This window comes from Neoarius graeffei, chromosome 6 (genome assembly GCF_027579695.1).
Source record: "Neoarius graeffei isolate fNeoGra1 chromosome 6, fNeoGra1.pri, whole genome shotgun sequence".
Lineage (NCBI taxonomy): Eukaryota > Metazoa > Chordata > Actinopteri > Siluriformes > Ariidae > Neoarius > Neoarius graeffei.
The window spans coordinates 51,078,478-51,103,510 of NC_083574.1; the positions used below are offsets into that span (position 1 = coordinate 51,078,478).

A 25,033-nucleotide genomic window follows, 5' to 3' on the forward strand; every position below is an offset into this window, starting at 1 on the left:
TTGTCATGAAATTTAAAATCACCTAATTTTTCTCTTTAAATGATACATTTTCTCAGTTTAAACATTTGATATGTCATCTATATTCTATTCTGAATAAAATATGGAATTTTGAAACTTCCACATCATTGCATTCCGTTTTAATTTACAATTTGTACTTTGTCCCAACTTTTTTGGAATCAGGGTTGTAATTTGCATCTATATACTTTTTTTTTTTTACATTTTGTATTCAGTATACAACCATCTATGTGCCTGCCAATTTCCAAGTAAACATCCTGGAAAAAAAAAAAAAAAGTTATTGAGAAAAAACATTTGATCTCATTTGTTAACGAGGCCCATTTTGGACCATGTTATCCTCATACATAATATTACGTCGGTTTTCTAAAAATTAAGCCATTTCTTCAATCTTTGATTTGTAATATCTTAAGAAGGGATAAACATCTTTTCATTCTGTAAAAAGTATGTTGTTCTGCATTCAATTCTGAATTCAGTGAGACCAGTTTCAAGCAATTTGGATTGAATTTTCACCTAATATGCCTATCCTTAAACAGTGCCACACACTAATCAATTACAAATCTTTAAATTGCAGCTCAGTTTGTGCAAGCATTTACATTTTGTTGTTTGGTATTGGACTTCAATCAATACAAAATGTAAGACAAGTATTCTTTCAGTGACATAAGGAGAGAGATTTCAAAGACATTCGTTGATTTACCATCTTTGGTCTGATGTATCTCAGAGTCCATGGGGCACTTGTCAAAAGTGAAAAAAAAAGTGATCATGTGAAACGCCACTATGAAACAAAAATCACTTCAAATTGATGTGTCATATTTATAGCCTACAGCATTAATGATTAAAATTAAAAGGCAAACGCTGTCACCATTTACTCATGTTACTTATTCAGACTTCTGTAAATCAAGGAATTCTACATAGTTGGACCTTTACCTATGTTAGTTTAATTCCCCTGGTGTAGTACATATGCATATCAAGTCAAGTACATTTTAACTATCATTCCATCAAAACACATGTACAGTGGGACAAAATATTGTGCCTCCAAATGTGCACAAGATTCTACAAAGTGAAATATATCGGAACAGCAGTTAACACTTGGCAAACTCTAGCTTAAAAATAAACTGTTAGTATGTGACAATTTGAGTAATATTACCTTATTATTCTCTGCACTGTCTCCTTCAGGTCGATGAGGCCGATACCCTAGCTGGCAAAGCGCTGCCATCAGATCACCTAAATGACGAGTAAAGACCAGAGTGGCCAATGACGGCAGCGCAGCCACCTCAAGAAAAACGGTAGTGGTTATGAGAAGTCTGCGTTCACAGGGTGGGGCCACGTCACGACGCACTGCACCCTCCACGGCAACCCCAAACACCGATCGCAGCGCCAGACTCACCCCCACCCCAGGTACCAAGTATGGACACAGGCCCAGGGTGACAAGAAACTGTAGCACGGTGCCTAGGGTCTTCTGTTGAGCTACACTCAGGACATCTGGAGGTAATGGTGGAGCTGCCTCTGAAGCACGGGGGTTTGGAATAGCAGGACTTGAGTCCCTGTTAAAAGCCTCCAACAGCCTGCTGAGGTGGCGTGCCAAGCATAGCAGCAGGAGGAGGCATTCCTGTACAAAGCTCCAGGTGAGGTCCTCAGTGTGAACACAGAACCACTGTGTCTCGCTCCTGACTTCCTCCAGTAAACAGCGGCCTTCCTCCAGCTCTCCGCCATCTAACATTCGCTTCAGTTCTGCCTGATTCCTCTGGAGAGCAGACAAGAGGACATCCTGTTGGGTTGTTTGTGGGCCACTCGGATTAGCCTCTGTAAGTAAGTAAGTATGAAAGAAAGAAAACTCGTGATCATAATAGCAAAACTGGCACTAGCTTGACTGAACTACACAAAATTTGCTATAGGTGGATGGGTATGGAAGTTTTTAGGACTTGTTTTAATGGCAATGCATTTTGAAATTGGCAGTTCAGTGTGCAATTTAAAAATAAATTTTGCAATTGGAAATTCAATATGAAAAGCGGCAATGCAATCTACAATTCAGTTTGAACAACTTCTTTTGGCTGCTCTCGATTAGGGGTCGCCACAGCGGATCTTTCGTCTCCATTGCTCCCTGTCCTCCACATCCTTCTCTACCACACCTCTGTCATGTCCTCTCTCACCACATCCATGTATCTCCTCTTTGGCCTTCCTCGTTTTCGTGTGCCTGGCAGCTCCATCCTCAACATTCTCCTTCCAACATGCTCTGCATCTCTTCTCAGGATGTGCCCATACCATCTCAGTCTCATCTCTCTTAGCTTCATTCCCAAGCTCTCCACATGTGCTGTCCCTCTGATGTGCTCGTTCCTTATTCCTGTCCAACCTCGTCACTCCCATCGCAAACCTTAACATCCTCAACTCCGCCACCTCCAACTTTGCCTCCTGTCTCTTCGTTAAAGGTGGGGTATGACATTTTTTTCAGGAATATTTTTTACCATATTGCTTGAAAAGCTCCTCACACCCATGCTGCAAGCAGTACAATAGAAGGTTTGACCCAAAAACAAAATATTTTAATCCAGTCTACAGTGTAAAATAAAGGAAAACCGCCATCCAATCATATCGAGGTACCACCTCAAAATGATTGGATACTGACACGTCAATCAGACTGAAGCCTGCGAGCAGCCCGTCCCTTCTGTGTGTGTGTGAGAGAGCGAGCAGCCCCTCCCCCACCCGTGCACTGAGCAGAGAAAAAAGGGCAGCTTTCCCTCAGAGCGCTCCCTCCAAACAACGGGAATTTACACGAAAACGGAAGGAGATATTCACAAAATTCTTTCACAGTGAGCGCCACAAGGCTCTCCTGAACACACTGATGTAATTTTTTTGTTTGTAGTGTAAAAAATGAGGTCACTAGAGCGAGTTAAAAATGAGTGACTTTTCTGATTTTGCAGTCACAGCGTAGCCACGTTTATAGGGGTGGAGACGCGAGGGGTGGGAGCATGGCGAGGGCGGGCGTGTTTCTTTTCAAAATATGGCTTGCGGGAACCGTTATTCCAAAATCTCGTACCCCACCTTTAAGGGTATGGTCTCCAATCCATACATCACAGCTGGTCTCACTACTGTCTTATACATCTTACCTTTCACTTTTGCTGGGACGTTCCTATCACAAATGACTCCCGAAATCCTTCTCCAACTGCTCCACCCTGCCTGCACTCTCTTTCTCACCTCACTATCGCAGCCCCCATTTTCCTGCACACTTGACCCCAGGTACTTGAATTCACCAACGTTCTTTACATCTACTCCTTGCATCTTTACGACACTCTCATCCCCATTCTCATTGATGCACATGTATTCTGTTTTGCTACGGCTCACCTTCATTCCTCTTCGTTCCAATGCATACCTCCATCTCTCCAAACCCAGCTCAGCCTCCTTTCTACTTTCACCACATATCACAATATCATCCGCAAACATCATGTTCCATGGTGACTCTTGCCTCACTTCATCCGTCAAGCTATCCATCACTATGGCAAACAAGAAAGGACTCAAAGCAGATCCTTGATGAAGTCCCACCTTCACCTTGAACCATTCAGTTGTTCCAACTGCACACCTCACTGCTGTTTCACTGTTCTCATACATGTCTTGCACCACTCTAATATACTTCTTATTCACTTCACACTTTCTCATACAATACCATAACTCATCTCTTGGCACTCTATCGTATGCCTTCTCCAGGTCTACCAACACACAATGTAGCTTTCTCTGGCCTTCCCTGGACTTCTCCATTAAAGTGCATATCTTGGGTATATTTAGGAGCAAGATCAATGTAATTCTCTTATTTTATATTAAACTTTGGTCTAATATCTGTCACATTTTGCATTTTGTGCAATTTTTTTTACCTTGCGCAATACCAGAAAAATTCAGTTGAAATCAAGCCATTTGAGGCGAATTGGTCCGCCTCTGAAAAAACTTGGCATTTGGATTTCCCGGCAAACATTGATTTTCGTGACGTCACGTGCGGGACGCCTCCCTCTGAATTCCACGTCAGCGCTGGTTTGTTTATGAGAAAACGACCTGGTGGTTTTCTGCAAATTTCTTCAACATCATCACGTAATTATTAAAATGGTTAACAGATGTATCGTAGGAGGGTGTAGCAACACCAATCTTGATGGGATTAGTACTCATCATTTTCCAAAAGACCAGACAATGAGAGAGAAATGGGAGCGCTTCGTGCAAGGCACCCGGAAAAACTGGAAACATGCAACAGACCACAGCATCATATGCAGGGCTCACTTCATAAAGCCCGATGACTTTGAAAACTATTTGCAGTGGGAAATGGGCTTCAAGAAGCAACTTGATCTGAAAAAAGATGCAGTTCCATCTGTTAGAACGCCCAAAGCAACACCATCTCCGTTTGTGTCAGCATCACCAAAGGAGCCAGCAGTGCTCGTCTCCCCTGACAGAAGGCGAAGTGCCGCATCCACTGAGGCCCTCGAAGCCGAGGACCAAGCAGAGCCGAGAAAAAGACCAAGAAAATTGGCAATTCACAAGTTAACTGTTGCCAGGGTAAGAAATAAGAGAGACTATACTCTAAATTCGGTGTTCCTGTGTTTGTCTCTCAGCCTGCTGGCGGATCCGCACGTGACGTCATGAATCTGGATCAATCTGGCTCCAGACTCCCTTGGGATTTTTCCAGACACGTTTTGTTATTTTATTTTTTTCTGCTGTAGACAGATGGCCTTGTGCAAAATTACCCTTCTGGATGAGTGTGTAAAGGGACATACTTTCATATAAAAAAAACACTAAATTGGTCCAGGATATGCCCTTTAACATTCTTAAAGGAAAAATTGCACCCGACATGTTCTTCCTTGGCATAAACCCATACTGCTGTTCACAGATTGCTACTTAATCTTCTTAATCTCGCCTCCAATACCCTTTCCCAGAACTTTATGGTGTGGCTTATCAATTTTATCCATCCATTACCTGTAGCCACTTATCCTGTCCTACAGGGTCGTAGGCAAGCTGAAGCCTATCCCAGCTGACTATGAGTGAGAGGTGGGGTACACCCTGGACAAGTTGCCAGGTCATCACAGGGCTAACACAGAGACAAACAACCATTCACACCTACGGTCAATTTAGAGCCACCAATTAGCCTAACCTGCATGTGGACTTGTAGTGGATGTTCATTATGTCTAACTATTACAGATATTTTAAGTTTGTTTCTTAGACAAGGATTTTTTTTTTTTAAGCTTGTTACCTCGTTAACAGTTTCGGCGAGAATCTCCCGCCTTCTTCAGAAACAGTCACCAGATGTTGAGTGGTGACATGCCTTATCAGCTGATGTTGCGTTACGGAGGCGTGAACGTCCCGCCCAATTTGACAGGTAGTTCACGCCTCCTGCTGTCAGGTCGCTCCTCCAGGACGGCGCTCCAGGTGTGCGACAGCGCGTACGCTCCCTCATCCCGGTTCATCGTCCAGATGAACCATCACAGAGGAGAAAGACAGACAGGAGGAGGACCAACACATCCAACAGGCATTAAAAAACTGCCAATATCCACCGTGAGCAATTCGGAAAGGGAAATTACAGACACAAATAAAAGAAAAAAACAAACAAACAAGAAAAAACACCGAAAAAACAAACCGCAGCTTTGTCACACTACCATACATAAAAGGAGTCACAGAACGCATCCAACGATCCATGAGGAAATACCACATCAACACCCCGGTCAAACCATACAAGAACCTCCGACAGCTGCTAGTTCACCCCAAAGACAAAATACAACTGGACAATAAATGCAACGTCATCTATGAAATCCCTTGCCGTTCATGTAATAAAGTCTATATTGGTGAAACGGGCAGATGCTTCCATACTCGAAGGAAAGAACACCAAATAGAGTGTGAAAAAGAAACAACAAAAAGACTCACAAGATCCGAAAAAGAAAAAGCAAACCAAGAAAACTTAAAATCAGCCATTTCAGACCACTGCAAACGGCAAAATCACATAATGAATTGGGAAGATGCCAGAGTCATTCGCGCTGAAGAAAATAGATACCAGCGTTGGATTTTAGAGGCAGTGGAGATACGTAAGCGGGCGCAGAGGACGATGAACCGGGATGAGGGAGCATACGCGCTGTCGCACACCTGGAGTGCCGTCCTGGAGGAGCGACCTGACAGCAGGAGGCATGAACTACCTGTCAAATTGGGCGGGACGTTCACGCCTCCGTAACGCAACATCAGCTGATAAGGCACGTCACCACTCGACATCTGGTGACTGTTTCTGAAGAAGGCGGGAGATTCTCGCCGAAACTGTTAACGAGGTAACAAGCTTAAAAAAAAAACCCTTGTCTAAGAAACGAACTTAAAATATCTGCATGTGGACTGTGGGGGAAACCAGAGCACCCGGAGGAAACCCACACAGACACGGGGAAAACATGCAAACTCTACACAGAAAGGCCCTCGCCAGCCGCTGGGCTCGAACCCAGAACCTTCTTGCTGTGAAGTGACAGTGCTCATCCTCATCAATGTTATCCCTCTGTAATTACTGCAGCTCTGTACAGCTCCCTTAACAACTCAGTTTGAACTAATCTGAGTCGTCATCTTCTTCTTTTGGCTGCTCCCGATTAGGGGTCGCCACAGTGGATCTTTCGTCTCCATTGCTCCCTGTCTTCCACATCCTTCTCTACCACACCTGCCACCTTCATGTCCTCTCTCACCACATCCATGTATCTCCTCTTTGGCCTTCCTCGTTTTCACGTGCCTGGCAGCTCCATCCTCAACATTCTCCTTCCAACATGCTCTGCATCTCTTTTCAGGATGTGCCCATACCATCTCAGTTTCATCTCTCTTAGCTTATCTGAACTAATCTGAGTAAAAACCTGAATATCATCATTTGCAATCAGTCGATACGACTAAGACTGTTCTATAAGCATTTGACAGAAGTTTAATAAGTTTCCTCCAAGTAGGTCTGTCATAGGCTCTCTCCTGCCATTGGTTGAGATCAAGGTCTCTCCAGTTCACATTTCTCTTAGCAATGTCTTTAATTGGATGCTGGATGGATTGGATTCACTTTGACCAAGTCACTGAACGAGGAAGTGACTTTTCAGTAAACCTACCAATGAAAACATGTTCAGTTACCTCTAGGGTTGCCACCCGTCCCATAAAATATGGAATCGTCCTTTATTTGGCAATTAAATCGTGTCCCGTATTGAACCGATACGGGACGCGATTTGTTCCGTATTTTCATAAATGTCCAATCCACATGTCTGTCTCACACATATCAACACTAAATCTAACAATAATGAACAAAATAAAACAGGAAATACTACGTTGCGGGATCTACCCAGGACACAAACCTCTCCACTCTGTGCCACGCTCTGTGCGTCTGTGCCTGGCTGCCTGCGTCACTGCGTGTGGCGCTGTCACTGCGTGTGGCGCTGTCACGGTTGCCTAGAGACAGACAACACACACCGGCGCTGCTCAAAAAACCCGGGCCTTTTAAAAATGTCTACCTCTTTCTCTGCACCACGGCACCTTGACCTTCAGTGATATTGAGAGGGTAACCACAAAGCTCAACCTCATCCATAAAGTCAACATGGATGAACTTTATGATGAATGCTCCACAGCAAAGCCCATTCTGAAGAGGCTCAAAGAAGATGCTGAGGATGAATGGAAGTCCAAAGGTGTGGCTGCCAGGTGGGTGGCTCTCTTTCAAGTAGCTGACCTGCCTCACATGCTGTCTGTCATCAGCCACATCTTGAGCATCCCAGCATCCACTGGATATGTGGAAAGGGTATTTTCAAGAATGGCCAACAAATGGAGTGACTGAAGGAACAGGTGCTCCATGGAGCTCATAAGGAGTGAGCTCCTGATCACTCTAAACTTTGAGCAGTCCTGTTCAGAGTTTTACAACAGCGCTTTGAAAGACAGTGCAGCAAGGAGTAACAAGAAGTACACTTGGAAAAAGAAGTGAGGGAAATCCGTTGACTGTTTAAATCTGGTCTACTCCACAGACAAGAGAAACACAACAGTTCCCGATGAACTCAGGACTGTTGAGGGAAGGAGAAATGTTTTGCACTTTCTTGTTTTCTGCATTCTTGAATAAGCAGACATACATGTTTGTTGTAGGGCGGCACGGTGGTGTAGTGGTTAGCGCTGTCGCCTCACAGCAAGAAGGTCCGGGTTCGAGCCCCGTGGCCAGCGAGGGCCTTTCTGTGCGGAGTTTGCATGTTCTCCCCGTGTCCGCGTGGGTTTCCTCCGGGTGCTCCGGTTTCCCCCACAGTCCAAAGACATGCAGGTTAGGTTAACTGGTGACTCTAAATTGACCGTAGGTGTGAATGTGAGTGTGAATGGTTGTCTGTGTCTATGTGTCAGCCCTGTGATGACCTGGCGACTTGTCCAGGGTGTACCCCGCCTTTCGCCCGTAGTCAGCTGGGATAGGCTCCAGCTTGCCTGCAACCCTGTAGAACAGGATAAAGCGGCTACAGATAATGAGATGAGACATGTTTGTTGTGTTTTTTGTTCTCTTTTTTCCTCTCTAAGTAAAAATGTCCCCAAGGTTCACAAAGAGAGTCCCTACACCAAGAACAGTTATGCATTTACATTTACAGTGATATTAAGTTCTCAATATATTTAGATTATATTTTAAAAGTTCATTGTTGCCCTCTTGCACATTATACATTTTTACAGCATTGGCAATAAAGCATTTCAAGCTTTAAGTATGAGTAATTGCTTTCTTGATCACCCCTTTACTAAAAACACCTACAAAATAAAACATACCACTGCTGCGGGCACCCCACCCCATGGGAGCACTCCGCACTTCCACCATGGAGGTGGTAAAAAAATATATATATAACTGGTACAATATTTATGTATTTGACTTCAGCAGAAATCCTCAATTACCTCGAACAGGTTTGGTAAGGACGCTCAGAGCACTTATAAGCGCCGTTGTCATGGTTGTCAACAGCACGAGCTGGACACATTCGAAATAATGTCGCGCGAATTAAACGTCATGATTACGTCATATTGAGAAGTTGGGAGGGGAAATACATAAAGTAAAAGTCACAAGTGTACTTCATCATATTTAGGCCTGTAAAAATGCCCAAAAATTTAAATGGGAAAACCCCATAGCTGTTAGTATGTATAAAAAGTTTTAAAAATAGTATATATGAAGTATTGGTTACAAGTTTCCAGTATTATTTTGTTTGTATGTAGCTATTTATTTACTTACCTTCTTATCAATAAGTGTTGGGAAAATGTTCCACTACCACCCAGCATGGTAGTGATGCTATACATATACTTATATCTAGACAAACAATCTTCTCAGTTCTGCATAACAAAAATATTTTCATATTATTCAGAGATTATTAAGTAGCTCTGTGGAGGCATCGGTCAAGTTGGATAACTTTATTAGATTAAATAGACTTAATATACTTGAATGTCACATATTCAAAACATTTACATTACAATGCCCAGGGTCAAAAATATTATAAATAAAATATATTAAATATGACTTACAGCCTATTAGTTAAACAAATAAAAATAAATAAAATAAAAACCTTAAAACATAACTTCAGAGAAGTCGAATAACTTAAATAAATAGTCAATAAATTATCAAAAAATAAATAAAAGAAATACAGTAGTGTATGTACAACAATGTACCCAACTGCAACTTTGACTGCACTGTAATTTCATGCTGAAAATGCAGCTAATGGAACATAAGCATAGCACTTAGTGCTATTTACACACAAAAAAAATTACAGTTTTGCATTTTAAAACAAACACAACCATACATGAGACACGTCTCTACCTTTTTTTTGTCTTGGTTAAACGTTAATGCCTCTACAAGAGGGTATTACTGGGCATGACACACGTGCACGCCACTGGGAGTGTTTTATACACCACATTGTAAGAGTAGTTATCCGGATCAGAGAGACACGAGATTTTCTTCAGGAACATGACGCTCTGCATCACGGGGACGGAGTTGTAGTCGGTGTTTTCTGAGCCGTCAATGATGCAGCCGGAACACAGACACTCGGCCACTTCATATACCGGAGGGATGAGACTATGATCAGTCTCAAAGCTGGGGGACATAAAATATAGGGCCAGGTCAATACATCTGTATAATTTTTTTGACAAAAAAAAACACTTAAAATGACTCAGGGTTAATACTAAAATATTAAATCATCTTGCATCAAATAATCACATGATGCCCGATGTGTCCCTTCGTTCTGTTTTCGTTTCTGTGGTGGACTTCCTTTGGTCAGGATGAAGAGTCCCAATCAAAGCGAGGGTTTTTTTTTTTTGGGTAACTGGTGATATTTGTTTGCTTTGTTTTCGTTTCACATTGAACTGAATTAAACGAACCAAAAACGTTGTTTAGAAAATCACAAAAAGTCACCCAAGTACAGGCATGCACTCAGACAGTTACATAAATAGCTGCTGGAAAAGTTCGTGCATCACATCCAGCTTTGATTTTTCGCATTGAGTCGATTCAGAGTCGAGTCGCACCAGGATTCAGCTGAAACCAGACCAAGACACACACACCCCTACCTCTCTCTCTCTCTCACACACACACACACCCCTACCTCTCTCTCTCTCTCTCACACACACACCCCTACCTCTCTCACTCATCCCTACCTCTCTCTCTCACTCACACACACACCCCTACCTCTCTCTCTCTCTCTCTCTCTCACTCACACACACCTACCTCTCTCACACACACACACACCCCTACCTCTCTCTCTCTCTCTCACACACACACACCCCTACCTCTCTCACTCATCCCTACCTCTCTCTCTCACTCACACACACACCCCTACCTCTCTCTCTCTCTCTCTCTCTCACTCACACACACCTACCTCTCTCTCTCTCACACACACACCCCTACCTCTCTCTCTCTCACTCACACACACCTACCTCTCTCTCTCTCTCTCTCTCTCTCACACACACACACCTACCTCTCTCTCACTCACACCCCCCCCCCCTACCTCTCTCTCTCTCACTCACACACACCTACCTCTCTCTCACTCACTCACACACCTCTCTCTCACTCACACACACCTACCTCTCTCTCTCTCACACACACCTACCTCTCTCTCTCTCACACACACACACACACCCCTACCTCTCTCTCTCTCAAACACACCCCTACCTACCTACCTCTCTCGCGAGGTCTTGGACTAGATGTTTCTTGTCCCCCCCCCCCCACTTATTTATTTTGTTTTTTTATTAGTGATGCAGTGCCTAGTTGTTTTTATTGTTCTTTACCATTGTATTTTCACATTTGGAATTAAAAAAAAAACCTTTGGTTTCATACATTTTTCACTGGTGTCAGATTATTTATAACATATTGGTGAACACTGGTCAGAAGGCCCCCCTGGAAATTTTTGCTTGGGGCCACAACAGACTCTAGAATCGCCTCTGTTTCTGTGCCTGGTACAACTGCTGTGTTCCCTCCTCTTTAAACTCACCACACAGAGGGTCAGATTTCGCCACTTTACCTCGAGCCTCCTAGCGGTTCGACCGTGACTCAACCCCGAGTCGACTAAAGCGCAGGCTGTAATTTGGGTCATGAGCTGCTATACTGAGTCAGAACACAGAACTCCAACACGCATTGCCTGTCTACAGGTACCGAGCCTACCAAGGTTTCTGCGCGCTCAGCTCTTGCCCGCCTATCAATTCACGCTTCTTATTTAAACAGTGGCGACATTTCCGGTTCAGCGCATCAGAACATGCTTCCTATCATTTAACGCTGGAAACATTTTATGTCAAGGCACTTTCCGCTGTCCGAATATTTATCCCTGGAAGCATTTGCTTAAGGTCTGAAATAGAAAACAGCGCACACTGCTTGTGACTTCAGTACTTTGGGGTCGTTTGTGATTTCTCCACACACCCGCTCAAGGTTTGTTTACCTTTTTTTTCCGGCCTCCGTTTTTCTGACCAATGAATGAAGGCTAAAAAAGTTTGCGTTCAGAGTTTGTGTACACGCCCCCTGCTCGGAGTTTCTCGCTTTGTTTGACTGTCTGCAGTGTGAGACTAAACCAAAACAAAGATGATAATGCAAAACACACACAAGGGGAAAAAAAACCGAGCTCTGATTCGGATGAATAGGTGTGAAAACGCAACATTGTTTCTTTAAGAAGTAACAAAAGTAGCAGTGTGTAATGTGACGTGATAGAGTTTTCGGAATGAGACTCACCTTGATCGCCATGGAGACAGTGATCTGTTCTTGAGCTCATGTGAGAAAATCTGGGTGAAATCGGAGCAGGACGCGGTGGGGGCAGACCGGGCCGCTGCTGCTCGGTGTTCAGCGTGCCGACCTGCCCGCCGCAGGAGCTTCTTGGCCTGGACCGTGAACTCATGCTGAGGCAAACAGCCTTTATGCCTCTGTTCTGTCAGAGCATCCGTGAGGGAAAGGAGCAAAACTCCGAATAGCAGAGAAAACTGGAAAAGAATGACACCACGACTCAACATGATCATTATACTTCATTCAGAATATATACCAGTTAAATAATAAATACATCCATTAAGTGCTATATCAGTCAAATAGACTAATCTTGCACTAAAAGGAGTAAAAAATAAGTCACTAGTCTGTACTGTACTGTACTTACCCACATCTTTCCGTTGTTCTATTAGTCCACATCAAAATACTGAGTGATCCAGACCTGTAAGTAGTCGAGCAATATATCTGCTCTCTTGGCTCTTGGGAAAATCCAACGAATGAGGAAATGGAAATGAAAATACTTGGTGCTTCCTCTTCCCCCCCCTTCATATCTGAATACAGTAAAGCAACATTGAGGACTATTTATTTATTTATTTAAAAGAAAGGAAATTATTAGAATGGTAGTATCATCTGAAATTTGTTAATTAACAAACTTCATTTTTAAAGTTTTTTATTCTTATTGTTATTCAGTGCTGGCTGAATTTTTCACCTTCAAAACTTATAAACTGTGATTTATTTAAAAAACAACAAAAAACAGGCGGCACGGTGGTGTAGTGGTTAGCGCTGTCGCCTCACAGCAAGAAGGTCCTGGGTTTGAGCCCCGTGGCCGGCGAGGGCCTTTCTGTGTGGAGTTTGCATGTTCTCCCCGTGTCCGCGTGGGTTTCCTCTGGGTGCTCCGGTTTCCCCCACAGTCCAAAGACACGCAGGTTAGGTTAACTGGTGACTCTAAATTGACCGTAGGTGTGAATGGTTGTCTGTGTCTATGTGTCAGCCCTGTGATGACCTGGCGACTTGTCCAGGGTGTACCCCGCCTTTCGCCCGTAGTCAGCTGGGATAGGCTCCAGCTTGCCTGCGACCCTGTAGAACAGGATAAAGCGGCTAGAGATAATGAGATGAGATGAGATGAGATGAGACAACAAAAAACATTAATAGGGTAGTCATACTAGAGCCGGAATGCCGTCAGAATGAAAATTCTTTGTATATTCTGGGATATTTGAAGTGCATTCTAAAAATTCTGAGTGCATTCCAAACATTCAGGCCCATTCTTGTGGCTGACCTGAATCTTTCGCTCGTGCTCAAAACATTCGAGGTGCATTCAAAGAAGAAGAGAAATATCGAACAGTATTCGAAGTGTATTCTGACTGCATTCTAAATATTTTACGGCATTCCAACAGCATTCGGATCGTGTTCGAGGGAAAAATTGAAATCTTCAAATCCTGCCAGAATGTCCCGAATGAGCCGGAATGAAAATTCTTCGTATATTTCAGGATATTTGAAGTACATTCTAAAGCCAGTATCTCACTGGGCTGCGACAAATTGTGAACGTCATTTGCGAGAGAGTTTCAAAAGTGTCTTTTGCGGGGCTTCTCAGTTTCCTCGCATGAGTCGCAAAGTGTCGCTCCTTCGTCGCTGAAATTTTGAACATGTTCAAAAAATTCGTGCGACAAAATTTCTCTCAAAATAGCCGCAAATGCGTCGCTGGTGTCGCAAAACCATCGCAAACCCTTTTCAAGTCGATTTCCGTGATGCTTCGTCTACTTCCCTGCCTGCCAAGGGAAAGCAGGGCTGCGACAGCCTGCGACTAGTTGGAGACACGACAATTGCAGTAAAATATGCGAATATCAATTCAGTGTGATTCCAAGTGAAAATTGTTGCTAATTCGCATATTTTATCACAATTGTTGTGTTGCGGGCTGTTGCAGCCCAGTGAGATACTACCCTAAGTATTCGAGCTGCATTCTGTTTGAATTCTTAGACGTTGGAAACATATTTGGCAGCTATTCCGGGAGCGTTCTGACTGCATTTGAGGCACCTTCCGACCAGACTTCGGGTGGTATTCGGGCAGCAATTGAACCGCACTCGTACAGCATTCTAGGTATTCCTACTGTGTTCCAACTACATTTGAACTGCATTCAAAAGCTAATACACCCGGAATGTGCAAGAATCATTCGAGGCAGGTTCGAAGCACATTCTAAGTCAAGTCAAGTCAAGTTTATTTTTATAGCGCTTTTAACAATAGACATTGTCGCAAAGCAGCTTTACAGAATTTGAACAACTTAAAACATGAGCTAATTTTATCCCTAATCTATCCCCAATGAGCAAGCCTGTGGCAACAGTGGCAAGGAAAAACTCCCTCAGATGACATGAGGAAGAAACCTCGAGAGGAACCAGACTCAAAAGGGAACCCATCCTCATTTGGGCAACAACATGACTATAACATTAACAGTTTTAACATGAAGACAGTTTCGTTGATGTTATAAACTCTTCATTGATGGAAACTTGAGTGCAAAACTGTTCATGACAACTGCAGTCCTAAAGTTAGCAAGTCAACTGTAGTCCTCAGCCATAAAAGCATTACTGTAAGAGTCCAGAGCGTCCTCCAGGTGTGACTTTCAACTGTCCGTATGGGGCCGTCCTCCACAGGAGCGATGTGATGAGATTCCGTCCAGACACAGGGCATCAGGATGGATCAGGCAGGTCCAAGGAGCAGAAGAGGTCAGCATCTCGATCTCAGGACCGACATGTAACTCAGAGGGACTTTTAGACTTTATTTGGATCCACAATTAGCTTGACATTTCTGTTAGCTATTCTCCCTGTGGTCCTATACATGAAGTATGATACAATATCACATGACAGACAAGGAAACTACAGAAACAATCACACTAAAATACATAAAATACATAATCATACTGCAAAAATAAAGGAAAAATACAAGTTCATTTATTAACTGTCCTGTCGTGTGTCAGGTGCTGATCAGGGACAGATTTTTTTTTTTTTTTGGGGGGGGGGAACACAGGCTGTTAGGTATGCCCAATGTCACCTGAATAAGTAGGAACAGTATACATATTGCACTGAGTACAAGCAGTGCAATTATTAATATTCTTACAGCATTCTAGGTATTCCTACTGTGTTCCAACTACATTTGAACTGCATTCCAAAGCTAATACACCCAGAATGTGCAAGAATCATTAGAGGCGGGTTCGAAGCGCAGTCTAAGTATCGAAACGGCATTCTTACAAAGCTGTAAGAATGTTGGTCAGTTTGAAATTCCCGCCTGAATGTGGCACATTTTTTTTTTTTTTTAATTTTCATTCCAACTGGTTCTGCTTGATTCCTGCTAATTCCAAATAAGTGTGACGGGGCCTTAAGCTTGCAACTGCAACAAGCTATGAAGCTCAATTGATGTTAGGAATATTACAGTTATTCCCAACAGGAAAAATATTAATATTTCAGTGAACTCAATCACTGTGCTTTACGTGTACAATAAAATGGTTAGATGTCTAGATTACTGATGGTGTACTTTAATGCACATGTATGACATCTTGATCACCTGTGATTTATTGTTTAATATTAGGTTATTACCCATTTGTACTTTTTTCAAATGCAAAAAGGTCAAAGTTCTATGGTTTGTTACCCCATCCTGCAATCCCTCCTCCTCAGATGGCACCTTCATCTCATGGCTTCAAATTATGGCCATTACACCTGACAAAAGCCCCTGTAATCCCAAGGTAGAATTTTTTATTCAGACTAAGATGAGACAAACTTTATTGATCCCGAAGGAAATTCTGGTATGGTTCTATGCCAAGTATTTCTCAAGGAAACATTTGAGGTCCACTCAAACTGATGAACACTGGGTATTATTCATTTTCTAAAGTTCCAAGCCTCCTAAAGGGCTTCTACCTGGACCTCTTGGTGACTGGATACATTGTTCTAGGGTTCAAGGACAAAATGATTAAAGATTCACGATTTATTCAAGTAGGTGGTCTGTCGCATTTATTTTGAGACACATCCTTGATTATCTTGACAATTTGCCAGAAACAGGATTATGTGAAGCACAGCAATCTTTATAGTGTATCAAGAGCAGTCTCTGATTAACCATCCACTGATTAATGTGGTTTATATAGGCAATGACAGCAGCTTGGCTGCTCTCTCAGTACCATACAGGGAATTGGTGATTTTCCCACTGGTTCTCATTAAACTCTGATCATGCACAATAGACACACGCGCCAACATTCCCAGTTCCTCATCAGCATTTATACATTGCAGTAGCATACTTTCACTGGACAGAAATTTCCATTATTGATTCTTATACTGGTTCCAATGGCAGGCTTAATATTCAACCACTCACCTAAAAGGTTTAAAACTCTGTGTTGGCTGTTAAAACAGTCACCCAGTGTTTTTTTTTTTTAGCCTAGCTATACATTTGCATACTTCCCACGAATAAACAAAAGCAAAAAGTCATAAGGATTCTCTTTATCAAAATAGTTTATTTAGAAGCTTTCTCTGTCACAAAAAGCAAGATATTATTCTTCCTTCTCTCAGAGTGTCCCAAAGACAGACTCTCACACTCATCTAAAAATAAGGAACAAAATAAAATACAGATTTTTTTTACGTGATGAACTAGGGGACAAAAACCAACGCAGTCTTATAAAAGCAATACATCACATCACTGTCATTTGTTCTCTAGTTTCATACACTTTAAGAGGTGTTTTTCCTCAACTGGCTTATAATATTTGTACACAGTCTGAAAGAGAACACAGTCAGGAAATGCTAAACATACAGAACTGGAGAGAGCTCACTGGTTAAGATGGGAACCTTGAGGTCTTCAGAGTGTCAAAACTTAAACTAGACAGGTTGTGTGTGCACAAAAGCAGGTCACTCTCAGTAAGGCAGTCCTTCTTGATCAGAATCTTTAGTTTTGGATCAAAAGACCATGACATGGACTATTAACAAAAAGTGAAAGGGGGGGAAGAAAAAAAGAAAAAAAAAAAAAAAGCGTGAAACAGGGTGAAACCCCCCCCCCCCCCAAAAAAAAAAAAAAACTTAATACATTTTTCTCAGCATCGAGACACTACAGTAAAGCTTCCATCTTCTTGCAATAACAGATTAAGAGTGAACTGTCACCCCACTACAATATCACATCAATATAAAATGTAGACAACCTCTCGCTGAAGGGAAATGTGTGAATAACTGTAGCAGTGGTCTTTCTGAGTTACTTAGATGTCTGATTTAAACACAATGACTGGTTTTATCTGCTTCTAAACAACGCTGGGTGTCCTCAGTGACTGATAGCTTAGAAGCCAGATGTTGCAGGTTCTGGCTTGTTCTTCATTTCCCCGGGATTTTAGCCCTCTTGCGGGCGATGGCATCTTCCACGGCCTTCAGCTGCTTCAGCAGTTCCTCACGGCGAGAGAGTGTGCTGCTGGGTTTGCCTGAACCCGAGCCTGGGGCAGGGGCTGGAGATTTACCAGCCGATGTGAGGCCTTTCCCAGAAGACTTAGGTGGTGGGGACTGGGGACGTTTCCTGAAGGACCAAAACATACAATCGTGAGTCATGAGGAAACAAATTAAGCATTTAAATCATATTTAATCTCTCAACAAGTATATACACCTTTGTTAAATACGCACTTGCTGAAATCTGTGAACCAGACCTTTATCTGTGCATCAGTTATGCAGCATAATTTGGGAGGTACTCAACTATAGCTGGTACACTTGTTTAAAAAAATATAAATTTGGCTAATTTCTAATCATCAGCTACTGTCACTCACTGTTAAATAGTAAAACAACTGGCACTCTAAATCCATATTATAGGAAGTGCCAACAACGTGAATAGGAGATAACTGTTCTGAAATTTAATCTCATCTATTAGTATCTGCTTCTGATCCCAACATCAATTTTTCTCATTTACGTGAACCCATAGTGCCAAAGAGACGTTCTCTAGGGAAATATTTTATTATATTTTATTAAAGCTGTCAGAATGTGAAGATTTTTTCCAAGGTGTTGTAAAATGCCATGCATGGCAGTACTGATGCTAACATAAGCAACAGTGCCATCTGTTCAGCAAAAAAAAAAAACCTGTGTGCTACTGCTCACTTACGTATCCCCCCCCCGCTCTCACTTATATCAGAATCCAAGCAATCGAAGGAATAGGACACTTATTATGAATGTTGACTTCAACAAATAATTAACCCTTAAACAAGTAAAGAGCAGTGTTCTCCCCAGGGATTTCAAATAGCATCCTGATAAACTGTCATTTTGAAATAGCATTTTGCTTCTTGAAATAGCGCCAAAATCCACGCTGTGTTTCGTAAACACTTTCAGTTGGTAAACAGGAAGTCGATGTGGGACAGACCTGAAAACGGTATACACAGTATAGAACCCCAAGCTGAAGCTCGGCACCAAATATCAAGCAGTTGTGATTTGTAGTTGCTGAGAAAAGAGTTACAAAAATTTTTGTAAACCCACGCTATACGTTTCATAAATGCATTCAGTCGGTAAACAGGACTTGGTACCAAGTGGCTATGATTTGTGGTTGCTGAGAAAAAAGATGTTTCGGACAGACAAACGGAGGTAAACCAGTATCCCTCCCCTTTGGAACAGGGGTATTTAAAAAAAAAAAGTGTCTCAAATTCAGACGTGTATTTGCACACCGCTGCACAATGCTTAATTGGTTTCGATGATGCATTGTGAAGCTTGCAAATTTGGCTCTTACAGGCAGAGACACGCACAAAATTTAACAGCCAGCCCCTTAAACCAAACAGAATTCTGATGGAGTACAGTTAATAAGCAACAAAGCCATGAAAAGGCATTATTTTTGAAGATGGATTTACAAAAAAAAAAAAAAAAAAAAAACCTTTAGGAAGGCATTATCTGAAGCATTCTGGAGCCATTCTAGATATGAGGAAATACCAACATGACTGACATTTCGGTTCATATTTATAACTGCATCCATTTCCAATGGTTCAAAAAGTTAAAACATTCTTTTTTTTTTTTTGCATAAAAAGCTGTGCAACCATGTTATATTCGTGAGAAAGCATGTATGTGGAGGGGGATAAAGAGAAGTGAATTTAACCAAACAAAGCAGGTGCTTTGTTTTTTGTATACCATTCAATTTCTCCGTCTTTGATGACCACTTCCCTCCCATATGCAGTGCGCGCGTCATTAGGTTTGCATGTTCTGTCCATGTATACGCTGTATATACCTCCGGGTTTTCCCATTTTCATAATCCTCTTTTCAAACAAAAGGCTGGAGACTTGTCACATCTTTTCATCAAACCATGATCAATGCAAAATCAAAATATCATCAAAGGAAGATTAACGTTATTCAGGAGGGGAAATGTACATCTTTGTCTGCTGAATTAGTCCATGTTGCATCCTGAAAGCCGACCTTGGTTTGGTGGTTTTTAGTTAAACAAATGTCAAGGAGGAGACCAACTTTTTCCCTAGACTGGGAAATTTATAAAATGGCCACCATTGGTGTGCAGTTCTGTGCTTTTCTGGACTAAAAATAAATCAAACCAAATAAATGGGGGGATTTGCAGGGTCAGGGAACAAATGTTGGCATTGTAAATCGGATTCAAAATCTAATTAAATTTGTTACTGGGGAATAAAAGATCACAGACTGTAAAGTAGAGAAGTTATGCAATTACATTCACTATCTGGTGCAATATTTCAATATCAGTTGCCAGTCTTTTATTAGTGCAATACTGCTACTTCAGGTGGAGTACTACTCTTACTTAAGTTCCATTCTTATTTTGTTGTGTACATTACATATATAGCCTGTGTTTCTACTTTATTTTATTATTAAAAAAAAAAAAAAACTTTTATTGCACTATTTTTTATTATCGTCTATTCCTGACTCTGTGTCTATGAGCTGCTGGAACATGCACATTTCCCCACCGAGGGATGAATAAAGTTTCTCTTATGTGAAGGTGTTTTAGATGCACTTGAATGTCAGAGGAAGCCAGTGAAAATCTGATGATGAACTGAAGGTTTGTTAACAACTGTGAAGTCAGCCTATAGGGACAGGACTTTAGTGATTTAAGTAGAGAAGGAGGAACGACAACAATGGAGCCATTAAGCAAAAACATTAATACAAACCGATCTCCCTGTGGAGGCATGGGCCGAGGGCCCTGACCTCTGGTCCGGTCCATTCTAGGTGAGAGTGGGGAACGTCCAGGCCTCCTGTCCCGACCTATGAAAGATCAGGTCATTTAGATAAAAACCTCATTGCGCCGAGTGTGTTTGTGTGTGGCTACCCACTAAATGAACTGAAACTGCTGACCTAGGTGATGCTTCTCCTCGGCAGGATTTCCTTCTGGAAATCCTCATTAACAAGCACGCTGGTTGTGCACGTGTCTGACAAATGCAATTTTACAGTCTGGATTTCTACACTGGTTTTTCCGAATGAATGACCTTTGTGCTTGGATGGGAGTGACCTCTTACCTCTATCAGGAGACAGTGCCATTCTTTTGCTGAGAGGAGATGTTGGTCTGTCTTTTTCTGCAGGGAAGTACCTCTTTCTATTGCTTCTGTCTGCTTGTTGCTACAAATGCAAGGGAAAAAGAGTTAGGAACTTGGTTGCTATTTAAATTAAAGAAATATATTAAATAAAAAAAAATGAAACAACACCCCCCCCCCCCCCCCCCCAAAAAACCCTCAAGGTATGCAGCTACCTTGTTGAGTAAGGTGAGTTTGATGTCCTTATGTGACCCATAGCCCCCTGCGGGACCCATGGGTGGTGCATTCATTGGGTGCCCTCGGTTTCCAGGTGTGGATCTGGGCATGCCCGAGTCAGCTTTGGGTGGGATACCAGACTGATCAACCCTTTTCCTTTCATCTTTGAAGGTCTCATCTTTCTTTGTGGGCTTTCCTACACAGAACACAATGCAACCTGTAAAACAGCATGTCAACACACAGGGCTATCCACAAAAAACACAATTATTGTTTATTAGCTCACAAAATGCTGACTGGTTTCAGTGATACAACACTCATAAAAGTTCCAAGATTACCATCAGTGACAAGGATTACCTCACCAAAGAGCAGCTATAGTATGCAGTTAGACTGCCCAAGCGCATTTCTGGAACTGTACCTCTGTACAGGATTTAAATTATGAACTTAAAGTGGTGTTGCAAATAAAAATCAAATTAAGTGAACACACTTTAAAATCAGTCTTAGGACCAAATTAATTAAGACGTGTTCGGCCCCAGGATTAAGGCTGGACAAACAGGTTTACGAAGAAAACCGAGAACAAAGAATTGCATCGCATCCTATTGTAGAATGACTGCATTACATCTTTCATTGCGTGTGTACACAAGCGTGTCAGTCCACTACCTCGGTCTTTATTGACATCTCTGTCTCGTGGGAGTCCTCGCTCCTTGCGTGCGTGACCTGGAGTGGGTGAACGGGAGCTAGCTGAGGACACAGGGCTGGCTAGGTCAGCATACATATCATCAGAATCAGCACTGCGTACTGAGCTGCTGCTAGAGGAGGCAGATGACACCGATGACACGCTGCTCACGGACAGAGACCTGCACCATGGACACATACATGATCATACATCACACATACACTCTAGGAGTAGATCATTTATCCGAGCTCTGGGTTATAGAGGACAAGCTGTATGTGCAGTGTTTTTAGCAGTGTGCACCTGGACTTGTGGGATCCGGACCGAGAGAGAGAGGCGGAAGAGGATCGAGATCTGGAGCGAGAGCTGGAGCCTGAATAACTGCTGCCGCTGCCACTTACACTGCCACTTAATGTTCTCCTGTAAGAGAGAGATGGGGAGAAATGATCAGAAACACAATTACACCTGTGTATTTTCTTCTTCTCTAAAAATTGGATATGGATGCGTGTATACACAAGAGTGGTGACCCAGATTGCAGAAAACTGTACAAAACACGATATGTGGGTAGAGCATCTGAAACAAAACCAACAGTCCAAAATGTGTCCAAGTCACATCATCCCCACGTCAAGTCCAGTTCGATGAGGCAGTCATGGCTCAACGATAAAAGGGTTTGAGCTACTGACCAAAAGCTCATGAGTTAAGCCATAGCACCACCAATGACTACTGCAGAGCCCTTTACTCCGTCTTCTCTGTGATGTCATATTACGGCCAAACCTGCACTCTGACCCAAGCTTCCTAACAAGTTGGGATATGAAAAAGGATTTCGGTATGCTCTATTTGTATATACACTACCGTTCAAAAGTTTGGGGTCACCCAGACAATTTTGTGTTTTCCATGAAAAGTCACACTTTTATTTACCACCATAAGTTGTAAAATGAATAGAAAATATAGTCGAGACATTTTTCTGGCCATTTTGAGCATTTAATCGACCCCACAAATGTGATGCTCCAGAAACTCAATCTGCTCAAAGGAAGGTCAGTTTTATAGCTTCTCTAAAGAGCTCAACTGTTTTCAGCTGTGCTAACATGATTGTACAAGGGTTTTCTAATCATCCATTAGCCTTCTGAGGCAATGAGCAAACACATTGTACCATTAGAACACTGGAGTGAGAGTTGCTGGAAATGGGCCTCTATACACCTATGGAGATATTGCACCAAAAACCAGACATTTGCAGCTAGAATAGTCATTTACCACATTAGCAATGTATAGAGTGCATTTCTGATTAGTTTAAAGTGATCTTCATTGAAAAGAACAGTGCTTTTCTTTCAAAAATAAGGACATTTCAAAGTGACCCCAAACTTTTGAACGGTAGTGTATGTGACAAAGATAACAACCTGAATTGTGTTCTGGGATATGAGGTTACCTTAATCAAACATAGCATGGCATTAACAGTCTTTGCATTAGCAGAGCAAGCGACACTTCAGAGTCATACAAGCTCAAGTTGTCATAAGCAAGTCAAGGTCAAATTACATAGTCCCAGTCAAGGACTCAAGTACCATTTGATTCCAGATATCTCTGATTACTTTTAAATCATCACTCTTAGTGGTAGATAATGACAGGAAATGTTTTTTTTTTTTAATTAGAAAATGGTGAAGGAAAAAAGCTATTACATTTAATGGCTTGAACTCAATTGTATTTTGAACAGGGAAGGCAATGTGTGAAACTACCTACTGAGAAAACAACATACGACAACTGTGGTGTCAAACAAGTTAACTAAGCTGATATCTAATTTTAATAGCCCTGAGGATTTTGAAATTCAACTGGCATTTTAACATATAGGCCTGGGTTTTGTCATTTCTGCTAATGCATATAAGAAATATTGATTAAAACAACTCACATTTACTGATATGAATATCTGAGATAACATCGGTGTTTTGTTAAAAAAACAAACAAAAAAAACAAACAAAAAAAACAAGAAAAAAAAAAACCTAAAACAAACAATAATCAAAAGGCAGAAGACAGACAGGACCGTCATCATCATGGCATGGGACTCAGGAGTTCCCTTAGGGAAGTCGTAATCAAAGATTGCATGACACTGATAATAGTTACTTTGTCAACAAAAGCTCATTTATACTAGAGCTCTGGAAAGCCAGGAGAGATGTGTGATTTCCCCCCAAAGTCCACCATAATTCCCACACAGGGTATTCCACATCACACTCCTACACACACACTGACAAACATACACAAGACCTCTGTTCTCTCTGGATAGTGGCACACTGAATTCATGCAAATGCTTCCATAAATCTTTCTGTCTCTCACACACGGAGGAAGGAAGAAAATTAATGCGTGTTCCCCCTTTCAATCTGCAAAAGTATTCAAATGTGTTGATGAAAAATTCAAAACTGTTTTAATGCATGGAGTGTCAAATTAAATGGATTCTGTGCCTCTGTTGGTGTTTCTCTCTCTCTCTCTCTCACACACACACACACACACACACACTACCTGCGAGGATCGTGTGGCTGCCGGTCTTTCCTACGGCCCTCCCTCACATTGGGTGGTTTTGCCGGTTCTCTTGGTGCAGCTGGTCTGGCCACATCACGGATGTTGGGTGGTTTAACTCCTTCTGCTAAAGGTTTCAGAGGTTTCCCTGGCAATGAGGGACTGGGCATTTTCTTGGAGGGGCCTTTATCCCTGCGAGGAGGGGGCAGTGTACCAAGCTTCAGCGGGTGGCTTAAAAGAAAACCCATTTTTAAAACACAGTTATGAAGATAGATTATGATATAAACTACCAATTCATGTGAATAACTGAAAATAAGGAGTTCACACAACTAATATATATACACATCTCCAAGAGTCAGTTTCTATGCAGAATGGACGATTTCATGGATGGCGCCATTGAAAATATTTTAACCAAATCAGAAAAATCCCCCCCCCAATCGTTTCTGGCAATGCTCTGACGTCATTTGGGTGCAAGACACGGAAGCTCCTTATTGCGAGTAAGACTTGAAGCTGCCCCTGGATGGAGATTATTTCATTAAAAGTTTATATGAAAAAAAATGTTTTAATTCCATTTCTCTAACAAAAAAGCATGCGGGGGTGATAATACTGATGTTGCTAATAAACAGCGAGGGAAGAGTGAACAGCTGATATACTCCTATGTGACTGAATGGGGGGAGGCAACTTTTCATATTTATATCCCTGGTACAAGTAGTGCTACCGTGATGGCCTCATTCTGCGGACTGTAACCTTGTTAGACAACCTACAAACAGATCTGCATATAATCTGACCTACCTAAATCTGTCAAAGAGGCAAGTGCATGAGTTTTTCCACATTCCTGGCAGCATAAGCACTCGTTAGCATACTTAGCTTGCTCACGATCCATTCATGAACTAGATAGAACTCGACACTAACGGCACCGATGGGGATGCCTCCGCCCGGTAGACTACACACCTTAAGTTGTGATTTGGGGATGGACATTTGACCTCACAGTAATCTT

The 25,033-nt window shown here is 42.1% G+C and overlaps 3 protein-coding genes across 6 annotated transcripts in view; all 3 read right to left on the bottom strand.

Moving 5' to 3' along the window:
* tango6 (transport and golgi organization 6 homolog (Drosophila)) overlaps positions 1–8,973 on the bottom strand; it is an 86,804-nt gene extending 77,831 nt beyond the window's left edge. For both annotated transcript variants that reach the window (XM_060923796.1, XM_060923797.1), the window contains exons 1-2: positions 8,872–8,973; positions 1,160–1,815 (exon numbers count right to left, since the gene is read on the bottom strand). In XM_060923796.1, the coding sequence (XP_060779779.1) occupies positions 1,160–1,815; positions 8,872–8,923 (708 nt within the window). In that variant the 5' untranslated portion in view covers positions 8,924–8,973. The remainder of the gene's footprint in view (positions 1–1,159; positions 1,816–8,871) is intronic.
* A 642-nt stretch (positions 8,974–9,615) lies between these two features.
* Positions 9,616–12,663, bottom strand: il17c (interleukin 17c). 2 transcript variants are annotated; one of them, XM_060922948.1, is made up of 3 exons: positions 12,582–12,663; positions 12,170–12,414; positions 9,616–10,051 (listed from the first exon to the last, which is right to left on the bottom strand). In XM_060922948.1, the coding sequence occupies exons 1-3, from the start codon at positions 12,585–12,587 to the stop codon at positions 9,811–9,813; spliced, it is 492 nt and encodes a 163-aa protein (XP_060778931.1). In that variant the 5' UTR covers positions 12,588–12,663; the 3' UTR covers positions 9,616–9,810. The 2 variants fall into 2 exon arrangements, with proteins under 2 accessions (XP_060778931.1, XP_060778930.1); XM_060922947.1 differs by lacking the exon at positions 12,582–12,663 and having other exon boundaries at positions 12,170–12,524.
* Positions 12,664–16,659: 3,996 nt separating this feature from the next.
* zc3h18 (zinc finger CCCH-type containing 18) overlaps positions 16,660–25,033 on the bottom strand; it is a 77,815-nt gene continuing 69,441 nt past the window's right edge. For both annotated transcript variants that reach the window (XM_060923799.1, XM_060923800.1), the window contains exons 13-19: positions 24,040–24,267; positions 21,841–21,957; positions 21,525–21,721; positions 20,867–21,063; positions 20,637–20,736; positions 20,292–20,385; positions 16,660–17,716 (exon numbers count right to left, since the gene is read on the bottom strand). In XM_060923799.1, the coding sequence (XP_060779782.1) occupies positions 17,521–17,716; positions 20,292–20,385; positions 20,637–20,736; positions 20,867–21,063; positions 21,525–21,721; positions 21,841–21,957; positions 24,040–24,267 (1,129 nt within the window). In that variant the 3' untranslated portion in view covers positions 16,660–17,520. The remainder of the gene's footprint in view (positions 17,717–20,291; positions 20,386–20,636; positions 20,737–20,866; positions 21,064–21,524; positions 21,722–21,840; positions 21,958–24,039; positions 24,268–25,033) is intronic.